The 26,720-nt window shown below is 42.0% G+C and overlaps 1 protein-coding gene and 1 pseudogene across 3 annotated transcripts in view; one reads left to right on the forward strand and one right to left on the reverse strand.

Annotated features, from left to right (window-relative positions):
- Positions 1–23,093, forward strand: part of NOL10 (nucleolar protein 10) — a 60,123-nt gene extending 37,030 nt beyond the window's left edge. For all 3 annotated transcript variants that reach the window (XM_084826636.1, XM_084826637.1, XM_084826638.1), the window contains 8 exons: positions 3,084–3,210; positions 6,481–6,560; positions 6,646–6,744; positions 7,636–7,722; positions 11,316–11,489; positions 15,068–15,315; positions 20,259–20,361; positions 22,605–23,093. In XM_084826636.1, coding sequence (XP_084682762.1) covers positions 3,084–3,210; positions 6,481–6,560; positions 6,646–6,744; positions 7,636–7,722; positions 11,316–11,489; positions 15,068–15,315; positions 20,259–20,361; positions 22,605–22,724 — 1,038 coding nt within the window. In that variant the 3' untranslated portion in view covers positions 22,725–23,093. The remainder of the gene's footprint in view (positions 1–3,083; positions 3,211–6,480; positions 6,561–6,645; positions 6,745–7,635; positions 7,723–11,315; positions 11,490–15,067; positions 15,316–20,258; positions 20,362–22,604) is intronic.
- On the reverse strand, positions 12,637–13,689 carry LOC146359118 (uncharacterized; annotated as a pseudogene).
- Positions 23,094–26,720: the final 3,627 nt, after the last annotated feature.

The raw sequence follows: 26,720 nt of genomic DNA on the forward strand, positions 1-26,720 counted from the left end.
ACCCTTTCACCTATTTTTCTGAAATTTGGCAGGCATAATCCTTTCCTAAAGGGCTACTATGCCTGCACATATCTAATTCTGACCAAGAGGGAGAAAAAGGCAATAGCTGTTTTAAAATTTCCCATGATAGTCAATGTGAGGCATGAGGCCTTGGATTTCCGAACCTCAACTCTGGTTCGGGTTGCCAAACCCAGCCTGCAGCAATTTTTGCTATACTTTTTGTCTAAAGTGTATAAATCTGTAAATATCTTTAACTAGCAGCCAAGGGCTTCCTAAATACTGGAACTGCAGTTCAATAGCACTCGGCTCCAGCAAAATCCAAGACAGCATTGATGATGCCAAGGGTATATTTTAAGCAGCTAGGAACTGGAAAATATATCCACGAGGAACAGATAGTATGCAACATTCAGAAACCTTTGGGGCTTTAAGAAACAAACAAACAGTTCTTAACAGTTAGAAACTGCATTTTTGCAGAATACCTGCATTTATGTTGATTTTACAACCGTTGTTTTTACCCTAGTCTATTTTAGATGTTTTCCCCACCAAAAGATATGATCCAACAGTGTACAGTCTCTCTGGTTGACATAGTCTCAGTCATTCTGTTAAGATCATATTGTACAGCATAGCGCTCTCTCTGTCTCTCTGTCTCTGGTAATCAAGCAACATACATCTTTGGATAGCAGCCACTGTCTTTTGGTATTTCTTGTTTATTTCCATCAAAATTGTAATCACTGATATAATCAAAAAGGAAGCAGGCCATCTAAAGTTCCATTTTGTAGGTGCTTTGGGTTGGAATACTTGCCATTCTTTCCCATTTCCTTCCCACTGGAGAGAGGGCTTTTGATGTTCACCTTGATGCACTGTATTCAGTACAGTTACTCAATTAATCTAGGTTCAGTGGGTGTGACTGTGCTCATGATAGTGGCAGAGAGATTGATACCATCAGTGGAAAAGAGTTTAGCAGGTCTAAATTTTGGAGGAAATGGAAACCTGCATTTTGAGATACATCCGTAACATCATATCTAGGGTCATAACTGGCACCCAAAGGGTGGGTGGGGATCCATCTATGAACTTTTTTCCACTTCACATGTGCCATTTCATATTCCCACGAATTCTTGTGTAATGAAAAGGTTGATCATGGTGTTTCACCCTGCCCCCCTTCCCAGTGTTTGTGTGCTTTAATTTGATGGTGTGTAATGCTATATAAAGCAGGGACGGGAAACCTCTTTCAGCCTGAGGGTCAGATCCAGTTTCAGAGAAGCTCTCAAGGGCAGCATTCAAATGGTGGATGGGGCTGAAGGCAAAAGGGGTGGGGCCAGAAATGCCAGGAAAGCAGAGTTTAAAGTTCTTACTCCCAGTAGCTAAGCCTTAGGAGGGGCATTTCAGAGTTTTAGAATGAGGAAAAACGAGTAAAAGCCCGGAAACTACCAGACAGTAGGCAGTGGGAAGCATGGGGCATGGCTGTTTTGGGAACCCCGAAAGACTAGATTTGGCCCCCAGGAGGGCCAGACTTGGCCCACAGGCCTGAGGTTCCCTGCCCCTGTTATAAGGGCACATTCCAATTAAAGTGAATGGGGTTGAAATAAAACAAGGCATTTCCAAGGCACTGAGGGTCAATTCTAACCCCAGCATAGTAAAAATGTGCATTTAATGCCACAGTATGTTGATATGATAGTTAAGGAGATGTGCACTGCTTAGTATTTTGTTGTTGTTATTCATACTTTCAGAAATTAATGAGAGGAAGAAAAAATGTACGAGGTGAATCCTCATAACGGAATACTCATCTTCTTAACATTTGGGATCATTACAGACTCAAGATACCATTTCTTTATAGTTGTACAGGGCTACTATGTAAACAATCATCCCTAGTCTAGTGTTTATTTCTTGTACAATTATTCAGCATTGTTGACTGGGATCCAAAGAGGCCTGTATTTGCATATTAGGTATATGCATTTTTTTTTCTTTTGGTGACAGGCACTTCGGCCTAATGGGGTGCTTTTCTGGAGAACCCCCTGACCCTAGAAACAGGAACATTCCCATATGACCCCCCCCCCCCCAATGCACCTATGTGGCACTTTGGATCCTGGCAACTGTCAAATCCATTACTTAATTGGCATGTATTTGACACTGCTGTTAGTGTAAATAGGAGCATGTTACTACACATAGAAGTGTTAAATTTGTTAAACCTTTCACAACCAGGGATTATTTGAAATGTGGTAAAATACAGTCTGACTTGGATTTGTGCAAAACCCCAAACCTTTCTCAACTTACCTCAAAATAATTTTGATTTTTAATCTATGTCAGTCTGTTAGCAATATGTAACAAACCTATTTGTATTAAGTTTGAATATCTTAATATTGCATTGCAGTACAATACCTGCGCCCTTTGGTATCTGTTCAGGATGTACTATAACTTCCATTGCTTCTCCATCAAAGATGCTGTTTCTCATGAGCCTTTGCATATTTAAATCCTGGGACAGCTTAATCATGGTCACTAGTTACTCTGCAGTTTTGTACTTTAGTGTGGGGAGTAGACCACAACTATATTACAGTCTGGTTCACACATAACGACAACCCAAAGTACAGGTTGATCATGAGTTGAGTATGGGTTGAGAGAAGAACCCAGAGTTCACAACCCAACAACAAACCATTGGTTCTCTTCCTGGAATGTTCGTGTTTAACAACCCAGAGTTAAACCATAGTGCAGGGTTCACACATAACAACAACTGATGATTCAACAACAACCCATACCCAACCCAAACTCAGCCAGTAGTCTGGGTTGTCATTATGTGCAAAACAGGCCTTTGTGTAACTGAATTGCCATATTATTTGCATTTAAGCCTCAGTTCCCCAAATAATACTGTAATTTAATGTTTTTCTGTACTACATCTCTGCTGTTCAAACTTGCATGATTGAGCTTAACAGGACTTGTACCAGGTAGACATTTTGCTTGGTCATCTAGCTGTCTTCTATCAAATTACAAGTAAAATGTTCTGATCAAAGTAATGATAAGGAATATAACAACAGCTGCTGGACTTTCACAGAAATAGTGATTTATTATACCTAACCTTAATACATCTACAGGTTTTAGGCCCTGCTCCAAAATGGTGCTCATTTCTTGATAATTTGACAGAAGAGCTGGAGGAGAACCCAGAGACAACTGTGTATGATGACTATAAGTTTGTAACAAGAAAAGACCTTGAAAACTTAGGTAAATTGTTATTACTTTGACTAATGCAAGATTTTTTTTTTGTCTTGTCCTTTTCCTTTGGTTCCCTTCTCAGTGATTCCCTTTGTTTACATACTGCTTCGGTTGATGTAACACACTTTACAAAGGAGCAGTGCAGTGCAGTTGCTCCAAATCTGTCCCAGCTCATTGGGCTGGTTCTCACGTCATGATAAGTCACCTTGCAAATAAGCCACGGTGGCTTGATTGCTCTCTCAGTAACCCGCATTGCTCTCAAAAGATGGTCAGGCAATCTGTGGCTTGCCATGGCTTGTTCCCTCCTTAGCCCTCCCGCTTGCTCCCATCATGTATCCCATGGGTCTTTGCAGCACAACCTCAGCAGCTGACTCCGCTATTTTTTCACCTTTGAGGAGATTTGCACAAATTTGCTAAAGTGCAGTATTTAACACAAATTTGCGCAAAATTTCCCCAAAGTAAAAATTAATATTAAATATGTGCAAATCTCCCTGGAGGTAGGGAAAAACCTTAAATTTGCGTACATCTCACCAAAGGTGGGCGGGAATAATGTTAAATACGCACACATCTCCCCGAAGCTATAATACTAATAATAATCGTATTAAATATGCTCTAATAAATAAAGCTATCAAAGGAAGGAGTAGGTAATTTACAAGGAAATGGACAAGGTGAATGTGCTACTGCAGACTGTACATAGCAGACAAGCAAATCTGCATACTTTATCAAGGACCAGGAAAAAATAAAAATAAAAAGTTACAAACACGTTTGTGTACTTTGAAGCACCAGGCATGCCAAGAAGCCTTTGACAAGCCACGTCGGGTTCACATGTCATGAGAAGTCACCCTGAGAACAAGCGATCCTTAACAAGCCAACAACAAGTCATGAATTCTCAGAGTAGCCTGTGTGTAGTTAATAAATCACACTGAGGAAACTGTGCCAGGTTCAGACGTCACGACATGCCACCCTGAAACACACAAGGGTGACAACCCACTCTGGGTTGTTGTGTCGTGTGAACCAGGTCATTGTATAAGCTTTCAGTTCTGACTTCCCTGTTTTGCTGGTCAATAGACGGAACCCCATCTTCCTTTCTCAGTTCACTTTCAAGGAATGTTTATATTAGTTGAATAACCCTACAATGGCTACAATTCAAAGAAGCTTTATCAATGTACAGAACTAGAAATTTCCTTTGGCATTTTTGCAGGACCAGCTCTGCCTGCTGAAGAGAGAGGTCCACTCTTCAGTGTCAAAGTTGCTTGTCTCTTTGGCAATATGAGCCTCTGTCAGCAGTTTGGGAACAATAAAACTCAGCTGCCTTATAGGTGAACACTACAAAAACACTTCATAAACACATAGTAGTATATTGTGACAAAAGGAGACCAGTTAAACATGTGAATGTATCTCTTTAGATAGATAACTCTCCTAATAGAGTATGTTTTGGCATACAAGGTTCAAATGGTTTCGTACTAGTAATAAATCTAGTTCTTAATCCATTTGTTTCTTGCATTTTGAAACTTACAGGTACTCTACAAAAATGGAAAATCTCATGATACTACATTGAAGGTAGTCCATCTCATAGATTGACAACTGAGGCATGAACCGTTCCCCTCCGTCTTTACAGGAAGTCCATAATGGGACCCAGAATAGATCCTAGATTCAAAAGCCAAGTTTATAGTGATACAGCACCACCTGATTATTTTTCTGTGCCTGGGAAGGTATTTCTTCAGAAAATCCCATTCATTGTACTCCTCATATCACTATATACTGTACTATCAATATAATGCGGGGCAGGGTGGGTGGGAGGAAGCTATGAAGAAAGGCCCTCTACATTGAAAGATCCACTAGAAGAGTGCAACATTACTGCATTTCATTTTAAGACATATCTCACCCTCTCTTGTGGTCCCTGTCAGGTAAGAGCAGGCTGCTCAGCTGGTGGGCATTGGTGGCTTTGCTGTCACCACCACAGTGATGTCCCCAGGAGGGAGCTTTTAACCTCCCCCCCGCCCGCCCCTGACACACGCACACACATAGGAGTGAATAGTTACCATTTGTTAGCATCCTTGAAGAAGTCAGCAGTTTTGTCTGATTGTTTTTTATTATTAACCTTTATATACCACCTTATCTACTAAAAAGCCAAAGTGGTGTTCAACAATTTCACACAATAAGCCCTTAACGCAATAAAGCAAGAACATTAAAACTAGTAAAAACATTAAAATTACATGTTTTAAAAGTCTAAAGTAAAAAGTTGCATCTTCGCACCCTTTCTAAAAGCGAAGAGGGTAGATTTGTAATTATAATTATTTGCCAATTGTAATGATTGGTTTGGACAGGGTTTTGTCTACACCACAGTACTGCCTCCAAGTTCTGTGGCTTACTTTCTGCTGTAGTAGTGAATCGGCTGTGTTAACTTCTGTGACAGAAAGTTACAGGCTATGCTGGTGAGTAGGCCTCATCTGATGGCTTGGCTTTTCCTTTTGCCGCCACTGAGAGGGAGAGAGGCCTTGCCTCTTTCTCTTGCTTCCCCCCAGCAGTGGGACTGTTCCTCACTTCCGTATGTGCTGTAGAGGAACCTCTCGAGCAAAACTACTGCTGAGGGGATGGAATGAAGGTAGGGCAATTCAAGCCCAGTGCAAGCCTCTCCTTGTATCCCTCCTGTTAGCCATAATAACAGGCGAAGCATTTACAGTTGCCTCCTGCTGAAAGGAGGCCGGCAGCAGCTTTCCAGAGCCTGCAGTAGGCCTGTGGAGAACTTGCTGCCCCTCCCCACTTCTTGGACATGATGGTAGAACACACAGGTCTCCTCGTATCATTCTTCTGTTTACAAAGCTGTATTAAGCTAACAAGGAATTTTAAGTGACACTTTTTCATTGCTCACACATAGGGACATGTAATGAATGTACGCATTTTCTCTACGCTCATGCTGGAAAAGCGCCCAGAGTAGAGGGGCGCAAACTGACTGTAGGAGACTTTCTCAACCTGGGTGTAGGGAAAGCGGGTGTGCTGTGTATGCTGTAAAGTGTAAATAAATTACGAAGTGTCTCACCTGCACACTGGATTCCGAACATGTGTAAAGCCTGCAAAATAGATGCTTGTACAAGTTTTGCACATGATAGTGTGCATACAAGGTATACTGGCACCCCACACACACGCATGCATACCAGTGTGGAAAAATTGTCTTCTGTGAAGAAGCCTTACATTTATTCCCTGTATCTTACCAAACGATGTCCTGTTTTATTAACATGCTGGCCTGTGTGTGTGTGTTTCTTTTCTTTCCTCCACCAGGGATTGCTCATCTTATTGGATCACCACTTCTTCGAGCATATATGCATGGCTTTTTCATGGACATACGACTGTATCACAAGGTAAACTGGGAAAAATGAGATTGGTCAGATATATGGTATCTTGTGAGTTCTTCCTTATTTGTTGCTTGCTGTTCTGTATTTGCAGGTTAAAATGATGGTGAATCCTTTTGCCTATGAGGAATACCGAAGAGAGAAAATTAGGCAGAAGATAGAAGAAACACGTGCACAAAGAGTGCAACTAAAGGTAAAGGTTAAGGTCTTCAGGAAAGTGTCTGTAAAGGCTCCATTACACTATGACAGATTTATATATATATATATTTTAATAAGATAGGACTTACCCTACAAAACTTGTACATTTGTGGTCCTTTGAAGCTATAAGGCTTCGTGACTAGGACACATAATCAGCAGCCGAATCTTTATCTCATCTTGGCCAAGTATATGTAACTAGGTTACGAGGCAGTTAAGAAAAACAGCCATAATAAGGACTTGAATCATTCTCCTGTGCAGCATGGCTAACCTGAAGCTTAGACCTCATGTTATGCTGGCAGCGTGGGAGCCATTGCAATGCAGGTCCTTTCCCATGTCACTGCCATAACATGAGAAGATCTCAGCCACGTGGGGAGAGCCCAAGCTGCAGCTCCTTTCCACAGAAAACTTTGCCATGGGTTGGTTCTTCCCTTGTGGCCTGGGGCTTCTCAAGTTATTGGGGTGATGCAGGAAAGGCATTAAACTTGGATTTTAATTAGCTGAAAGTTAAAAACAACAACAACAACAACTTCTGAAAAAATTATTTGCCAGCACAATTGTTGGGTTGGATCCAGAACGGGGCTGGCAGAAGCAGCTTTCCCCATCCCCCTTCTCCCCACAGAAGCCCCTCAAGTCCCCTGAAAATGCTACACAGAGGGTTGGCCCCCCCTGCTGAATGGGGTGAGTTGTAGTGCAAGGGGGTCCCTGAAAATCAGGCAGAGGGACCTTCCATGGGCATAGCCCTTCCATCCATGGAAAGCAGATCCTGGATCCAACCCATGGTTTGTGCTATGCCTTGTCTGCTTCATTAGAAAATATGCTGAGCATGGCAAGGTTCGATGTGGAAAGTACAAGATAAAAGAGGTCCATGCTTCTTTTCATTTACTAGAAACTTCCCAAGGTTAATAAAGAGCTTGCACTGAAGTTGATCGAGGAGGGAGAAGAGCCACTAAATGCGAGAAAAAAGAAACAAAAGGTAGGATATCTTTCCCGGTTTCTGCCATTAATTTCATACAAGAGTAAAACTGGGGGTGGTGTGAGGTATTAGATCCACCAAGTGAGTCAAGGCTGCTGTTTTGCGAATGAGTGTGTTTCGGAATGTGAGCATTGGTGGGAGGGGCGGGGTGCAGAGCACGTGCCTTACAGAAGATGCCGGTTCAATCCTTGCCATCTCCAGTTACAGGATCTCTGCCAGCAGGGCTAGAAAAGCCATCCACCCTCAGGCTTGTGGAGCCAGCCAGTGTAGACAGTATTGAGACAGGTGGGCAAATAGTTTGATCTGGTACAAAGGAGCTTCACGTGCTCACCTGACTACTGTTAGCCAAACATACCTTTTTTGAAATCCATTCATTGGATAGCACAATTTTAATATAGTATTGCATGTAAGCCTGTGTATGTACTATATTTCTAATCAGTGCCTCCGTGTGTTACTAAGTGTGTTGGAGTTGAAGGATCACTTGATTTCATGTGGTTGGGGAAACGAACGAGAGACAGATAGAGAGCACATCCCACTATAGAGAAGTTATGTTAGAATTAATAGTGATCAAGACTAACTCAAACTGTCAGATGTGGCATCTACTAAAAATTTGGACAACTTGACTGCGATATGCAGGGGGTGATGCAGATTATCCCATGGCATTATGTCCTTGGCTCTTCTGGGATTTTAAACTTGGCCTTAAATTGATCTCAGTTTAACTATAAAATACATTATGACAACAACTTCTGACTGTGTCCCTGATGGGCCATAAAGCAGCTGGCGTTGGCAATATTCTTGTTCGTTATTCTTTCTGAATATTTTTAGACCTACCATTACTGCTCAAAGAATTTTCCTTTCTGGGCAGCTGTACAAACAAGTTGTTGGGCCAGATGTTAGTACTTTTCCAATGGCAGCAGTCTAATGGCTTTCTTCTCACTACTAAAAAGTGAACGTTTAATACATGGCTCGTTAAAGATTAATACATAATCTTCATTAAACTTGTAACTTACTTAAAAAGATGAAGCTGCCTCACTTGTTGCAGTTTGTAAGTGAGTTGTTCCTGATTTGCCTACACCCCTCCAAAGTTCCCATGCTAGCCCTGCTTAATTTAATGGTGGCTGTGACTAATACCCACCACTGCAAATTTTCTAGCAATGTCTGTTTAATGGTTCACCAGGCACCAAGTGGGAATCTACCCCAGTTTGTTTGTTTATTTATTTCTAGCATTTGTATGCTACCTTTGAGGGCAAAACCCTCCCAAGACAACTTAGATTAAAATCATGCTATCAATAAAACCACAATACAACATTACTGACTGTAACATAGCAGCAGCTAAACCAATACAGAGTACCATATACCTTTGGGATCATTAATGTTAGGGTTGTACATATCTCCCGGGGGAGGGAAATCCACAAGCATAGGGCCTCTACTGAAAAGTGACTTTGATCACACCTCAAAGAAGTCTATGCAGGCTGCCAGTACTAAGTCTGCCTTGTGCACCCTGTATAGTTAGCATTTTTCCAGCTATACATTTTAAAAGATTGGCCAGTATCCAATGCTGCCTGTGTGCTAATGGGATCCACCACTAGTGCAACTGGAAGCTAGAAGATCCTGAAGCAAACGGAAACAAGTGGAAACTCATTTTTGGAAAAGGACAGGTCAGTGGAGCTTGCAGAAGGGAACTCCACTGACCTGTCCCATTTCAGAAACTAGTATTTCCACGGTTGCTTTAGGAAGGACTATCTTCCTGTTATACTAGTGATGGGTTTCACTGGCCCAACAGAAACAGGAGCACAGCAGCAGTATTGGACACTACACACTGTCTTATTCTGAAATATATTGAAAGCGAGGTATGCATACACATATGTAGAAACAGCGATGTATACAGCTGGGATGATCAAGTAATTTTCTCATTTTTGTCATGAGACAAAAGGGAGGTGGTGAGCCTCCCTTGAATGCCTCCACACTGGAGGCATTCAAGATGAAGCTGGACAGCCATCTCTCAGGGATGCTCTGACTAGGATTCCTGCATTGAGCAGGGGGTTGGACTCGACGGTCTTATAGGCCCCTTCCAACCCTACTATTCTATGATTCTATGATCCAAAACAGGTCATTCTTAATACTTCACATCTGACCTAACATAGCTCACTTTCAACAATGCTACATAGACATTAAGATCTAGGCAAATGTGAAATGATAAGCACTGGGGAAACTTAAGGACTCCAGACACAATCTTGGAGGAACACAGCTGCCTCTGCATTGGCAGCTTCTGCTCCCACCAAAAACCTGCAGACTGCTTTTGACAAACTGCTCTTTGTTCAAGAGCATGTGAGGTGTTGATTTACATTTTAAAACATCATGCATGCACAGGAGGTAGTCTCTTGCCAAATGGCCCAGGAATTTAAAAAGCAGCTCTAAATTTTACAGCTGGGTGGTGTTGCGGAGGTCTTGTAGTTAAGGAAAGCACTCAGATAACTGTGGTTCCCCTCTGGATCATGTTCAGTTGGCTGAGTTAATTTGTACTGCTGTGTAACTGCAGCTCCATATAGCAGTGTATGCAGACTTTATTTTGAAGTATTACTGCATGTTCATGTTTTGTCTTAGCTGCTTTGAACAATTTTTTTATCACATAACACAGGGTGAATATTTACAATAGGACAGATCCATTTTCTATACCATATGTTTGTTGCCATTCCATTTGAGTAGCTTATAGTCAAATCTTAGGCAAGTTGGAAAAAAGATTTCATATTCCTAGTCACAAACTGCAAATTAGACATCCAGAATGTTTCCAGCCCTTCCCAAAGTCTGGCTCTTTGGTAGCTGAAAAGTATTTGGGTTAATGCCATTGGTGAGTCATCCTGGGTCTCAGTTTGTGTCCATCCGGTATTTTTTCATCACTGGCAGTGGGTGGTGGGTAGTTTAACAGTTGGCACCAGTATGCTGTGTCTAATCTGCAGGTACCACTGACCTCTTGCTGCACTGGTAAAATAGTCTATGATTATGTTCGAGTCTCACACTAAACCATAAACCATAGTTTAGCATGATGAGAACAAGCTATAGCAAGCCTCAGGCCCTCTCCTCCAGTGCAGCTGGGTCGGTTTTCCATTAATCCCAGTTTAACATTGTGTCCAAATCCTAAATTGTGGTTAAAATTAATTATCGTTTGTAACAAGCCAGTTTCATAACCCATGGTTTGAAGCGTGCTTGTTTCAAACAAACCATAGTTAAGGTTAACCCCAGTTTGTCAGGTTGAGATGCCATGGTAAGCAGTGGTTGATCTAAAATGGATGGAAAAGCTTCCAAATTCTTCCATGTGACAATGCTGGAGAAAGAGGGGGTGGTGGTGTTCCCTGTGGGATTAAATTTGAACACTTATCTCTGAATAAGAGAATTCTTTGATGTTTACGAAGATGGCAAAACATGCTAAACAAATGGGAGGACAGATGATGTTTTGGTGAAAAAAAATACCTTTATTTCATGAAAAGCCCTCTTAACAAAATTGTTGGAGACCATATTTATTTAAAAACATTTATTTAAAATGTTTTAAACTTTACATCCTGATCTCAACTTAGTTTCTGTGTTTTTTCCCCTAGAAAATGCCAAGCATTCTTAGTGATGACCGCTTCAAAGTCATGTTTGAGAACCCCGATTTCCAGGTGGATGAGAAGAGTGAAGAGTTCAGACTACTTAATCCCCTCGTATCTAAGATAAGTGAGAAAAGAAAGAAGAAGTTAAAGATGTTAGAGCTTCAAGAAACCCTGGGAGAGGTAAATTTGTGAGATTGTCTTTTATTCTCCAATACCCGTTCACAAGAACATGGGCGTGATCTACTTGCATCATGGGCTTGCCTCTTGTGTGCGGTGGATCCCAATAGGACTCTGTAGACATAGTAGAGCCCCCATTTTCTCATTCTACACACGCATGCACGCACCCCTACCTTGCCTGTTCTTACACGTGTGCACAGGCAGCCCAAGGCATTGGGCAGGTGGAGTCCTTGCATGCTTCCCATAACAGGGGTGGACAGCTGTGGGAAGCACACAACCCCCTTGTGGGCCACACTGTGAATTGGGTGGGGTGTTTTTTTTTAAATGCTGGTTCGCTGCCAAAATCTGGCAGCAAACTGCTCTATTGCTCAGTAGTGCTTAAAGAGCTAAATTTAGCTGGCTATCAAGCTAAATGTGATGCTTTAAGCACTCCATAGCGTGCTTTGTAATAAAAAACACTTCAGGGAGTTACAGCATTCATGGTCTCCTTGTCTCCTCACTGAAATCTGAAAAAAAACTTACATGTGTACTCTAGAAGACAAAGGAAAGGGAAAGGTCTGTCCAGGCATAATTAGATATGATGGTGAGTGCTTTCGGATTGGTATCAGGATGGACAGGTAAATCATCAATTCCACAACTTCTGAATTCAAGAAGGATGGCCGGGATAGCATGTAGGGAGGAAAAACAACAACAAAAATTATGTGACACCTTTGAAGCATGTCCACAACCTGGTGGTAAAAGATGAGCTTTGCTTGCATAAGCCCCTGGATTCACTCCCTGGCGTCTCTAGTGGGTAACAGGCCTGGGAAAGGCATTTGCTGAATGCCTCGAAAGAGCTACTGGCAGTCAGAGTCCAACAGTGCTGGGCTCAATGGGCCAATCATCTGACCTGATACAAGGCAGCTTCCTACAAGCAGGCGAGCAGACAGTTGGAAGTGTCATCTTAAGTGTCCACACTGGGGCAATGATTAAAGTGCTTCAGTAGCTCAATAGTAATGGTCAGTGTAAGATGTTGGAATGCGGCCAAACTACAGGGTGTTTCAAAATGATGGACCCAATTTCAAAGCAGTATATTTCATGATGGCAACATGTTACAATTACACCAAAACTTACAAATGGTTTAATGAGTTATCAAGTTTTACTAACCATTTTATAAATGCTCTATGTGCCCTCCACCTGCTGTATGGACAGTATCTAGATGATAGTTGAATTCATCCCAAACGTCTCTCAAAGTGTCTTCTTCCACTGAATTCACCACTGCCATGATTCTGTTTTTGAGGCCATCCAGATTAGTCGCTAATGGTGGAACAAAAACACGTTCTTTTGATGTATCCCCACAAGAAAAAGTCGCAGGGTGTAATGTCTGGAGATCTTGGGGGCCAAGTGTGTAGTGCCAAGGCTTGGGGTCCCGTGCCGCCTATCCAACATTGAGGCAGTGTGTCATTTAGAAAATGTCGAACCTGCAGGTGCCAGTGTGGCAGTGCTCCGTCTTGCTGAAAAATGAAGTCATCGGAATCTTCATTAAGTTGTGGAAAGAGCCAGTTCTGCAGCATTTCGAGATACGTTTGCCCCGTAACTGTGTTTCCCTTGAAAAAGAAAGGGCCATAAACCCTTTTTTGAGAAATGGCACAAAACACATTCACTTTCAGGGAATTACTCTAATTCTCTATTGTTTCATCTGGATTCCGTAATCCCCATATGCGCACGTTGTGACGGTTAACTTTACCACTTAGATGAAACATTGCTTCATCACTAAAAATCAAACTCGGTAAGAAGCTGTCGTCCTCCATGTTCTGTAACATCGCATCACTAAATTCTACATGCTTTCCTTTGTCACCTGCACGAAGAGCCTGTACCAATTGCAACCGGTATGGCCTCATGATTAAACGTCGCCTTAACACACGCCAGACAGTCGTATGGGAGATCGCAAGTTCTCGGCTGGCACGATGAGTGGACTTGCGCGGGCTACGCTGAAAACTCTTTTGAATTCTTCTCACGTTTTTCTCTGAAGTGCGTGGTCACCCTGTGCTCTTCCCCTTACATAAACAGCCTGTTTCCTCAAATTGTCGGTACCAACGACAAATGCGCTTTGGCATTGGCGGATCAGTGCCAAAACGCCGTTGAAATGCATGCTGCACTGTATTGCGGATTCCATCTTGCTGAACTGCAGAACGCAAAACACCTTGTGTTGCGGGGTCGCCATCTTGCGAATGACTGAGGTTAGGGGCTGTTTGTGCGCTGAGAGAGGCATCTAGCGGTAATCATTTGAAACTCTATGCCCCACCTTTTCAAATGGTAAGAGTTTCATTCATGGGTGGTTCGTGGTTGCAGAGATATATTGATTTCAAATCGACTCCATCTTTTTGAAAAACACTGTAAATCACATGCCAGGGGTGTTGGGAATGGAGTGACAATTCTCAGAAAGGGCTTCTGTTTCTGTGTATTTGGGTTTTTCCCTCATCCACTGTATGAATGTTAAATCTAACTGACTGAATATATTTTGTCCCTTGCCTTTATGAGAGAGTTTCATCTTAGTATATCCCATCTAGAATTGTAGATTTAATAACATCAAGGGCGTAATCCTATGGGGATAGGTGGCCGCGAACTCGGAAGCGACCACCTATCCAATGCAGGACAGGAGAAGCACGGAGGGGATCGTTCCCTTCGCCCTTCAGCCACTCTGCCTTTGTGGTTAGACAGCCGATTTTGTCTGTCTAGCCCATGGAAGGCGGTGCAGGGGACAAGGTTGCCAGATGACACATAGGATATGTCATACCGGCATTTCCACCTTCTCCATCCGGGATCGTCCCCCAGAATGCCCCGTTTTCGCTGCTCCGTGCTCCTCTTCGGGACTGTTCCACACTGCCTGTGAGGCAGCACGGAATGGGGGGAAGATCGGTTCTCCGGGAATTGACCTCGGCATGCGGGCTCCAAGGTCAGTTCCCGGAAAACCAGATATCCTATGGCTGTTGGCTGTCTAGTCGCTGCCTAGCAGCCATAGGATCGCTCCCTATATGTTATTAATGCTCCTGGTGGTTCCACATGGACCTATGGCCTGATTAGAGTCCACCAGAAGAAGAGCCTTCAGTGTGGTGGCCCCCTTTCTTTGGAACTTCCTGCCCCTGGAGATCAGGCAGGCACCAACACTGTGTTGTTTCCAGTGCCTCCTGAAAACACCACTGTTCCAGGAGGCATTCCTTAACTGACCAGCCACAGTTTCTATTGGCATTCTGTTTCTAAAAAGGATAATTTTAATATGGTGTTTTAATCTTTTTATTCTTTTACTATTTTATCTTTTATGTTCACCACACCAAAATTTGTTTTAGATATGGAATGGTTTACAAATATTGTAAATAAATAAACATGGATGACGATTATGCTTATACTTTTGCAAATGTATTCTGTGCCCTTGTATTCTTCCCCACCCCTCCACCCCTGGTTGAGTGTCTGTTAAAATCGTAGCCCTCTCCAAAATAGTGCATCTGTAGAGTGTCACGTACTCCTAATTGGGTAAATGGTTCTTTTAAGGAACATTAAGAGGGCTTTTTTTTAAAAAAAAGGTAACTATTTTTGTCTAACAGGAAGAGGAGGAAGAACCAGAAGGAAAACCAAGTGATGCAGAAAGTTCTGAGACTTCAGATGATGAAAAAGGCTGGGTTGAAGAGGTCAGGAAGCAGCGCAGACTTCTTCGCCAAGAGGAAAAAGTAAAACGGCAGGAAAGGTTCAAGGAGGATCAGCAAACAGTCCTGGAACCGAGGTTTTTTGAGATTAAAGCCGGGGAAGAATTTAGAAGCTTCAAGGACACTGCCAAAAGGCAAAAGTTAATGAAGTAAGATTAGAATATCTTATTTCATTTGCTAGGCTTGTACTTAATTCCCCCCCACCCCTTTGAATGTGATTGGTGGTTTCCATTGATTTCTTCTGGAGATAGTTTGTGTATATAGCCAGACGTGGTGATGGGGAAGAGGGAGTGTCTTAATTCATCCCATATCCTTAACTTCCACAGATGGGATGGCCCCGATTGAAGAAATTGTGTGGTGCAAAACCTCAGGCCAAATCTGGCTTTGCTGAGGTCCGAACCTTGCTCTCAAGAGTTCCCCAGAAGGCCACACCCACTGTCCCCTGACCACCTATCGTTTGGTACTTTCCTGGCTTCTGTGCAGTTTCCCCCCTTTCTACAGGGTTGACATTCATCGCCTAAAGCTTTGTTACTGGCAGTAAGAGCTTGAAGCTAAAATATGCCGGCATTTTTGGTATTTTGGCCAAACCCCTTTTGCCTTTGGCTCCGCCCACCACTGGAATGCAGTCCCCAAGACCTTCTCCAAACTGGAATTCGGCCCTTGGGCTGAAAGCGGTTCAGCACCCCTGTTCTAACAACTGAAACCCCAGTCTGCTTTCTAAAAGTCAGCTTAGAGCTGTGCACAGAGGGGCACAAGCCGTGTGTGGTGCCCCTTAAGCCTTGATGTGCTCCTGTGTGGAAAGGTTGTAGGGCCCATTTCCAGCCGGCCTTCAGCCTATCTATACTAGCCTAAAAAAAATGCCTATTAAGTGTTCTGCCTCCCTTCTTCTCTTGTAGACCAACATTTTATTGTGAAGTTCTGTTTACACTCCACACACCTTTATAATTAACATTCAAATGTTGATGAGATCTTTTTATCAAATTTCCCCACACCAGCAGTTTTACCAGTGCTAAAAAAAAGAGCATGGCTTGAGAATTGCTAACACAACCTATATTGATCATTTGACAGAAAGGGGCTTGACTTTTTGCCACTCAGCTTAAGAAATTACTAGATTTGTCAGGTTTGAGCCTACTTAGGGCTAGCACATTTTGAGGCTGCAAATTTTCACCCTGTTTTGGGCTAATCTAATTCAAGAACTTGGTATTAGAATTATAGCTCTTAAAATGCCAAGGTAGCCCTGTTGTCCATCAGAGATTGTCCAAAATGCATATTAACGTAACACCTTTATTAGGCCAACCAGTATAGCACAAAAAATGTGCAATCTTTTGAGATCACCAGATCTCTTCATCAGACAAGATGTCACAAAAAGCAGGTTGTGAGTGGGAGGGGGGGAAAGCTGATTTGATGTTGAAGCCATGTTGTCCATATGATCACAACCTTGAGATGGGGAAGGCTGTAGTATTTATATTAATGTATTTCTTTGTAAGGCATTATTTACTTTTATTCTAAATGTAGTGTTATGTATCATTATAGTGCTTTGGGTTACTCTGTTTTGTCTTGTCGAGAACCTTTGAACAATGTCTAGATTCAGCTGAAGAACATTAAAAATAAGGGCCATATTTAAATAGCAGGGTTTTATTACTACAGCATGCTTCTGCTGATATGATTTGAAGCAGGGGTGGGGAGCACATCACCCTCCAGATGTTGCTGGACTGCAACTCCCGCCAGCCCTAGCCGGCAAAGCTGGCAGTGGCAGATAAGGGAGTTGAAGTTCAGCAACATCTGGAGGGCCACACTTTCCCCATCCCTGATTTAAAGGAACAGGATTAGACCTATTTGTTTTGGAAAACCACTTGTGAATATTTGGTAAACTAAATTTGGTTGCTTTGACAGCAAAGATTCAATAAGGGCTATTGTTACTGCCAATAGAATTCATAGCTGCAAGATGTGGCGATAGCCTAACAGCTTAGACTTTTTGAGAAACACAGGTTGGACAAATTAATGGCGAAATAGACCTGTCAGTGCCTATTAGCCATGGTACTTAAAAACAGAGCCTCCCTATTCAGGGACTGTGTTCCTCTGATTACAAACACTGGAAGCAAGCCTGTCCTCCTTGGAGCTTCCTGGGAAGCAACTAGCTGGCCGCTATTGGAGACAAAGCACTGAGCCTAGATGAACCTTTAGTTTGTGTCAGAATGGTGCTACCTATGTTAATGACCCAAATCTTTGCAAAATATCCCTGATTATTTTCTTCAACCCCACACAAAAAGCTGTTACAATAGGGCAAAAGGGAGGGAGATGCTGAAAAGGTGTTGTGATGGTGACATCATCATCACATTTATATCCCAACTTTTTTTTCTCTCGCAAGGAACCTAAGGTAGCTTACATGGTCCTCCTCCTCTCCATTTTATCCGCACAACAACCCTGTGAGGTAGGTTAGGTTGAGAGTCAGTGATTGGCCCAGAGTCACCCAGTGAGCTTCATGGCTGAGTGGGGAATAAAACCCAGGTCTCCTGAATCCCAGTCCAACACTCCGACCACTAGACCACACTGGCTCTCTGTGACTGAGCCATAGCCTATTCCACAAAGAGACTGGCAGCATAGTTCATTGTTTCAATAGACATATGAATATGTCAGGCTGGGGTCAAGAGAAATTTGCTTGCATGTACAAAATGCTGCTATATGCTCATATGTAGGAGGGTGACCAGTTTTTCTACAAGAAGGCGAGAGCTGAAAAGCCTCTGTGCACATAATACACTGTGCATGAGACTGTGGCTCACATATAATAAACTGAACAGAATTCAAAAGAATCAGATGCATGAAAAAGCCAACGTTAGGCACGATTTAAAAAGTCAATTTGATTTAATGGAAGAGTTAAACTTGTTAGCACTCTGTTAGCCAACTTAAGGGTGCTTAGCTTTGGCTGTCATGTCCTAACTTTGTACTGAAGATGTGCTTCTGAAAAGGGGTGGGGGGAGGGGAAGCATCCTACTAAACAGGCACAACATTGTGCTGTCTGATCATTTTGTACACACTTGCCCTCCTTTCTTTCTTTCTTTCTTTCTTTCTTTCTTTCTTTCTTTCTTTCTTGTAGCATATGTAAGGGATAACTTCCTGAATCTTTCAGTGGGATTAGCCGTATTAGTCTGTTGTACCATCTTAAAGACAAGCAAATTTATTATGGCATAAGCTTTTGTGTCTGATAAAATGGACTCTAGTCCATAAAGCCTATTCCATAATAAATTTATTACTCTTTAAAGTGCGCTACAGGACTCTTGTTTTCCTGAATATTAACTGTCTTAATGTCTCACCAATCCAATTAATGGCTAGACATTTTTGTTTTTATGGTGGCATTTGTAAAGAGATTTATGACTTTTAAAATATAAAACTGGGTGTTCCTTTATCATGTTCCTGACTCAGTGTTGCTCGAAGCTTAATTTTTAAAGCACTGATGTCTTCAGCTTTTAAGTCCTGAGAACTTGCCCTTTTCCAGGTATTGCATATTAACAAAGTTTAAATCCATGTGCGGGTATCTTCCCTTTCTGTTCCTGCATTTTGTGCCTTAAAAATAAATGTTACTCTTGGCCTGAAGCTTGCCTAATCCATCAAACAAACTGTGTAATGTCTTAAAAGTTTACACCTGCATAATTGAAGAGCAGGGTGTTATTTGCTGCAGATTTACTCATTTCAGAAAGACATTTTAGAAAGTTTGATTTCTACTAAAGAGCTGGAAAATAATTGAGAACTATGGTTATGTTGAAAGATGCTGTGGTGACACCATACACTATGGGAGATGTATAGCTTATGTCTTTATCCTCCAATAATGTGGAAAAGAGTGCATGATGTGAAATTATTTCCCCATCCCTAGTTCACTTCATTAGGTGCTGCTTGTAGGCTGCACATGTGGAGTGTAATGTCACCTCACACATTCCCTTTTACCAAAAGTTAGCGGAGGAGTGAGGAGGAAGAGATTGCTGAAGCTGCTGTTTTATCAGCAACTATACATCTCTTGTAACATGTTCTGCCCCAAGTAGGTTAAAAAAAAAACTTAAGGCAGGAGTAGGCAACATGTGCCCCCAGGCACCTTTCTTGGTGCCCATCAAGGTAACAAATCCCACTCTGTAAAAAAAAAAAAATTTACACGTGTTCCTACCAGCAGCTGGGGTTGCTGTGAAATGGGTATCCGTGCTGAAACATGTGCGTTCAAACGAATTGTTTATTGTGTTGGGGCTCACCTCTGTCTGTACTCAATCTTTGGGGCAGGTTACTTGTTCTTTGTCACACCTCCCATGGGAGCCATTTTGTGGTAGTGCCCAGGAGAGTTTGTCAAATTGCCAAATGTGCCCAAGAAGGTTGCCTGCCCCTGACTTAAGAAGCAGCCATTCATCCATCGATGGAAACTTATTCAAATCTTAGCTCCTTGTCCTAGAAGATAACATGTCTGGGAAAGAATACTCAAAAATGTGCTGGATTTGGAAATGCAGGGTTGCATACAGAATTTTGGCTTCTTGACTCCAATAGGGTATATGTAAGATTCCCTGTTAAGATATTTGTGCAAAAGTTGCTTGGTGCTAAGACATCCTCTGTCTGAGGTGGAAATATGGAATTGTTGCAAATGTTGGGATAGAGGCTAAGGTTGAAGCTGCTTCACATGCTTGTTTTGTTTTCCCTTAAAATTTGTTTTCCATTTTGTCAACAGGAAAGTTAACTTCAGTAAAAGATAACTATTTTGTGTTAGAGATTAGAAATGCAAGTACAGTGACCAAGTGCTTTGGGTTGGGGGGGGGTTGAAGTGTGCATTTTTTACAGTTAGAGCACTTATGCATTTTGTGGAAATAGATCATGAATGTATATGTATGCAAGAGAGAAATACAAAACTTTTGTTGGTGTGGATCAGTGTAATATTTGGGAAGATAACATTTGAATTGAAACTTTTGAATTGAAACTTGATATTTTGCAGGGCAGCAGATTGGCTTGTTCTTTGCATGCTCACAGATGGTTTATTGTGTGTGTGTGTGTATGTGTGTGTGCCTATGATATGCTGACCAGAAAACTATACGAAACTGATTTTTCCCTCTCCTAACGTTTGCAGGAAAACACTTGGAGACCGCTTGCAGCTTGAAGAGAGAGTTGGTGCACTCAGTGTAAATGATACCACTGTAGGAAGTAAACAAGTTAGCTTTAAATTAAAAAAGGTGAGTTTAAACCTGAAATAATATTATGCTACTAACATTAAAATGTGCTATATGAGCGCCCTTGTGATGGCTACCCCCCCCCCCATACTACAGTTTGATCATTTCTGTGTTTGGGCTGTAAAAAAAAGATATGCGTATCTCTGCTTGTTTTACATAATCTATTTGTCTGCCTCTAGCCATTGGGAGGGGCAAAGAGGTATGGTAGGTGCTGAATCTCTCTGTGAATCTCTGTCTTGATGGCTAGGAATGCTATTTAGTCATCCATCTGGGGTTCACTGCATATTACCTTGGATCCAGCAGAACTCTTGCATGCAGAAATGTGTGTGGGAAACTCTAGTTTCTACCAGTTCTCCCCCCCCCCTTGCTTCCTGCAGCCCCCCCACCCCATGCTGCATCAAGCATTGCTCTGGCATGTCCCCAACCCACAAAGAGTGGCTTTTGAAGGTCATGCAGAGGGCTACAGGAAGAAGGAAGAGGTGGGGAACTTCTGACTTACAAGTAGAACTCAACTCACAGTTCTTGGGATCCAAGCCATAGTCTGCCTTTCAGGCTTCAGTTCACACTAGGGATGTCAGAGTAATCCACAATAGATTCAGATCAGATTTCTATAAATTCGACCTGAGGATTCTGCAACTTACCAGCTTTTTCTGACTCATATGGATTCCGTGGATGTGTGGACCATTTTTTCACTTTTGGGAGGGATTGGCGTTAATTTGCATTAGTACTAATCTGCATTAGCACAAGTGTGCACTAGCACTAGTGTGTACTTGCGCAAATGCGTTAATGCAAATTAGCACAAGTAGAATGAAACTGGTTTTCAAAAAAAGTTGATTCCGTCAATGAGCAGAAGATGGCACAAAAGACACCTGACAATCTGTGAAACAAAGACAGAATGGATTTAACAAAATTTGTACAGCCCTACTTTCACACCCATAACAGCTAGCATTATTTTTTTTAAAAAAGGTTTCATATTCTCAGGAAGTTGAATTCTGGACCCAATACTACATTTTACCTTCTCCCACCTTGTGCTTCAAAGACATCCACTTGGCTACTTTGTTATGGTTTGTGCTGGGCTGAATTTTGCAGGGTGTGCCCTTGTACTTGGGGCTATTTTACAGTCAGAAGTAGTTGAGGAGGAATAATATTATTTACAAGGCACAAAAACTTACAACGTTCTGTGTTACATTTGGTGTATCTGTGTGGGAATGCTCTGTTATCATATAATTGGTTGCCAAGCTAACGTGCACCAAATGTGTTCTCGCTAGAGTACTAGTGATATCAGTGAGGCACACAATCAGATATAAGTATCCATAACATTTAACTTGTCTGACTGAGATGAAAGGGAACCCCTCCAAGTACTTTCACTGGATCACCGCTGACGACTGCACACTGGCTATGAGAAGGAAACCACGAGTGGAAACATGGCAAAACATTTAAACAATGTGTGCCTTACAGTTAGGGATGTATTAGGGATGTATGAGAATATCCTTTCAGTTTGCAAATCACTTGAAAATGCTGTGTTCGTAATTCTGAAAGGGAGCGCATTTCCTCTGAAAATGTTCGTAAATTCCCAAACTTGCCTTCATATTTGCAAAATGTGTACTTCAAAAATGTACAGCTTTCTCAAAATGCATACATTTTCAATCACCCGCGCTTTAGTCTATGGGAGAAATTTGCACAATTTTAGAAATTTGTGCAAATTTGGGGATTGTTTGCACAACTTCCATGTTCGATAGTTGTTCATTTTGTGCAGTTTTCCCATTGCGCAAAACAAACCGTGATCACAAACGCGAGCACAGATCGAGGAGAGACGAGCAGCGAGCTGATGTTCAGAGACTCTTGGCAAGCTCAAACATGGCTCGTTCCCCCATCCTGAAGTTCTGTACATGACTGCTCAGAAGTAAGCCCCATTGTATGCAATGAGGCTTACTTCCAGTTAAGTGGATATAGAGTTGCAGGCTTAAGTTTACATTCTAGAAATAGGGTTTTGGACAGAAGCACAATTAACATGACTGAACGACAGAACAACAACAATAATATTTAGTGAGACAATTCTTGTGACAACTCTTATATTTGGTGCTGCAGATTAAAAAACCAATTATCTGCTGATTTGCATCTACTTAGTAAATTGCTTCTTTTTAAAATTTGGCTAGAATAAAGTAATATTTCTTCATCTCTCTGGTTACATAAGTATTGGTTTAGAAGTGCACTTCTCATTTGAGTATTTTCTGCAACTTTTACAGTCAGAGCAACAGAAAAAACAGCAAGAAGCAGAGAAACAACACCATCAAGAGAGGAAAAAACTCAGGCGTTCAGCTGGCCATCTCAGAAGTAAACCGGGAAGAGGACGATCCTTCCATTGACTGAACATTTGTTCTTTTTTACTTGAGGGACTTTGAGATGTACTCTCTTTTGTATAAATCATGGACACAGGTCAAGACCTCTTCAAGTCCTGTTTGACAGTGCAGAACTGTCCATAGCATAATTATGTTGTGGGGGAAAAAACATGGAGAATCTTATGTTTGGACCAGAGATATTTATGTTTCTAAAGAAGCAGCAGGTGGTTATCGTGTAACCTTGTGTGTGATTTGTAATCAAACCTTGCTATATGAACTGAATGCTAGCTTTTTAAAATTAAGTTTTAACAATAATGCACTGTTTCAAAAGACTCTGGTTTTCAAGAACTGGAACACTTTGATCTGCCGCATCCTAAATTAAAACTGTTAAAGCAGTTTTGTCCTGCAATGATGCATAGTCATGTTCATGTAGCATTAGAGAACCAAATGATTAGAGTATTGCCAACAAACATTTGCTTCAAGAATATCACACAGAGCCAGCCCAGAACTGCCGTCTAAGTGATCCTATTAAATCAAGTTCTCCTCCACTACAGTTAATAAGTTTGCTCATACCCTTAAACAAACCTGAAAGGTTATGAACAAACAAACAAATGCAGGTGGCGCATTTGTGTGTGCGCACATATGTATAGGTGCCAGTGTTACTATATAAAGATCTGAACAAGTGAGTTAGTGCTAATAGTTTTCAGCATTATACTAATGCTGGCTCTGATTTTGAGACATTTTACCTAATATGACTGCTTCTCTCTATTTTCACAGCTAACAGACACTGGACACTTAGGTCTTGTATTCTCTTATCCAAGCATTAACTGTATCTTTAATGTGACTTCTCCTCCAGCATACATAGTATTAACTAGCTAAGGGTGAGTTTACACAATCAATGTGAACGTTTCTGTGATTGGCTATCTGAGTTTGGGAACAGGCATCTGTGGGTTATCGTGTTAAATCCACTTCCTCTCTAGATGGGACAGTGTAAGTCTCTCCCCACCGTCTCTCTTTGGTAATATAATGCTTGTATCTTACCAGTAGATGTTGATATAGTGTAGTACAGGGGTTGGCAACATAGTGCCCACAAACACCAATGTGCTTCTGAATACCTTTCTTGTCATGTTTCTGTTGGTGCTGAAAACTGTAGGTTCAAAGGAGTCATTTACGGTGTTGGGGCTCATACCCCACTTCTGCTTTGTAGAATCTTTTCGGCAGGTTACTTGTCCTTTGCTACACCTCTGATGGCAGCCATTTTGTGATGCTGCCCACAACAGTCTCAAATTGCCTGATGCGTCCACAGCTCAAAGTGGGTGCCTACACCTCGTATAGTACCTAGTGTCACAGTAATACAAGCATTGCTCCCACAGAAGAAAGGGACATCCGTTTAAATGTCAAAATAGCTACACCTTCCATCGTTTTCTGTGGTAAGAGAGTAAATATGCGTTACATGAACAAGCAAATATTGTGGAAAAGTCAGAAAAGAAAAATCACATGAGGACCTTTCCAGAAACGGAGCTATTCCAAACTGCAATGAGAAAAATTATATTTAGATTTCTCTACAAAAGAAGACCTGTATGGAAACAAAGGGTTGGATGTGCCTGATCTCGGAAGCTAAGCAGGGTCAGCCCTGGTTAGTACTTGGATGGGAGACTGCCTGGGAATCAGGCTTCTTGCATTGAGCAGGGGGTTGGACTCCATGGTCTTGTAGGCCCCTTCCAACCCTACGATTCTATGAAACGCACATGGGGCTAAGATCCCCCTAACATGTCTAGTTTCAGTTAAAAAAATAACGAGGTCACTTTAAGGAAGTAAAAAACAACTTGCTTTAAGATTGTTCCCTTTCTTTTAAAAAGAAATTGGCATCCCCTCTCCCTCTGGGACTTACAGGAATTAAAGGTCTTTGCATAGACACCATTGTCTACAGCAGCCTTCCCCAACCTGGGGGATGCTGGGAGTTGTAGTCTGCTCTACCTACTTTAGAATTGGTTCCTCTCTTCTGTGTGTCTTTTCTTTTGAGATTTCTGTGCTTTCAGTCTGGGTCTGAAATATGTAGAAGAGTTGCTAGAAAAAGGGAAAAGAGGCTTTGAAATGTTATGATTCTACTTGTTCTGTTTATTTTTGTCTTGCATTAGTGAACATAAGAAGTAATAGGTAGACAGAGGGAGAGCGACTAGGGATAGGAGAGTATACAAAGAGCTATTAAGATGTCTCACCTGCTGGTTACGATTACTAGGTATTCCAGCAGAGACTGGGCAGCCATCTGTCAGGGATACTTCAATGTGGATTCCTGCAATGAGCAGGGGGTTGGATTCAATGGCCTAAATAGCCCCTTCCAGTTCTATGATTCAGCCTTCCTACAGTGACCTCTGGTTTCTAAGCCTTTAACCAGAAACTATTTCTACATCTTTCAGAATGTCCTCCCCCCACCCTCGCCCCCACAACTACGTGAACTAGAAATATTTTAACAACAAAAAAAGCTGATTATTATTATTCAGGACTTCATGGAAACATTAACTGTTCCATCATCCTAAGTACTTAGTCATGTCTCTGTTGCTTCTTGGACCCTGGTAATGAAGATTCCTTTACAGATCAAAGTTATGTAAACACTGTTCTTTGAGAACATGTTTCTGCGGGACAATTCAAAGTAGACCACTTATTTTGCTTTGCAACACTCTTTTAAAACTCACTGTTCTTGAAAGTGATAGTGATATCCCATGTTGACTATATGTAGTATGTTTTTGTTTTTATTTTTATTTTAAGTATTGCATACACTGATTCGTGTAAAGGCTTTCAAAACAGCTTTGCAGATTTTTTAAAAAATTGGTTCAATGAAACTATATCGGAAAAAGATGGGAAAAAACACACTGCAGAAATTAAAACTATAACTAAAGTATATCCTGTCTATGAGGTGACATTGCAGAAGTTTTAATGCCAATCAACCCATTAGAAGAATGCAAATATAACCAAATGACCTACGGCTCTCTGCCTCATGATACGCTTCCAGAGCAGTCCTTGGTGCTGAACAAATTCCCTATCCTCATACTTCAAGCATGAAGCGGTCTATGACATCTTGAGCCAAGAGATGTTCTTTACTAAAAGCGCAGAGAGTTATAAAAGAGCTCCCTTAAACGTTGCACAGGTGTGGATTACTGCTGATGGAGCAGTGTCTGCCTTCCTTCAATTTCAGGTGTTTGCACTCTTGAGCTGACACATTTATGAGAATTATGTATTGGTATTTATTAGAGACATTCAGTACCAGTGCTCCCGTAAGGCACCCCTGCCCCCGGGAGTGAGGTTGCAACCACAAGGCTGGAACACAAAACATGCCACTTCAAAACTGATGCACATCTGCCTGTTCGGCAAATTGTAGCTGTAAAACTCTTTCAGTAAAATTTAAAATGAGCCTCTTGAAAAAATCGCTTTGATACTGAAAGAGTTGTTTGAGTCACGCCTGCATGGAGCAGGGGGTTGGACTCGATGGTCTTATAGGCGCCTTCCAACCCTGCTGTTCTATGATTCTATGAAAGCATGTTGCTTTGACTTCTAAAGGGTCTGTCACTCCCTGTACGTATTGGCGCATTTGCTTCAGACAAGGGGTGGGCCACATGTGCCACCTGCTGCCCCACCGAATTTGGGGGTGGAGGGAGGAAATTGGTGGTTTTAACACTACAGAGAACTAAGTCACATTTAGCTTGAAATCGAGTTAAATTTGACCCGTTCAGCATGCCAAAGTGATGTGCCACTGAGTGTGTGTGGCAGGCGGCGGGGGCGGGATTGGTGGAATGGCTCCCAGAAGTTGCCCACCCCTGCTTTAGATTTTTGATAAGGTCTAGGAGTCTTCAGGCTATGCATGCCATACAGCAGAGTCAAGTGACCTGCTTCAGGCGTAGCAGCATGAGGGAGAGCGGGAGGGAGATGACGGCAGGAACTAGCATCTGATTCTTGCAGCAAGACATCTTCAGGAGTTTTGGCCTTAGCCGTCTGGGACCACAAGTTGCCTACCCCTGCTCAACACAC

The sequence above is a fragment of the Heloderma suspectum genome, chromosome 1 (genome assembly GCF_057233095.1).
Source record: "Heloderma suspectum isolate Gila_16-S chromosome 1, 16-S_ref, whole genome shotgun sequence".
NCBI lineage: Eukaryota > Metazoa > Chordata > Lepidosauria > Squamata > Helodermatidae > Heloderma > Heloderma suspectum.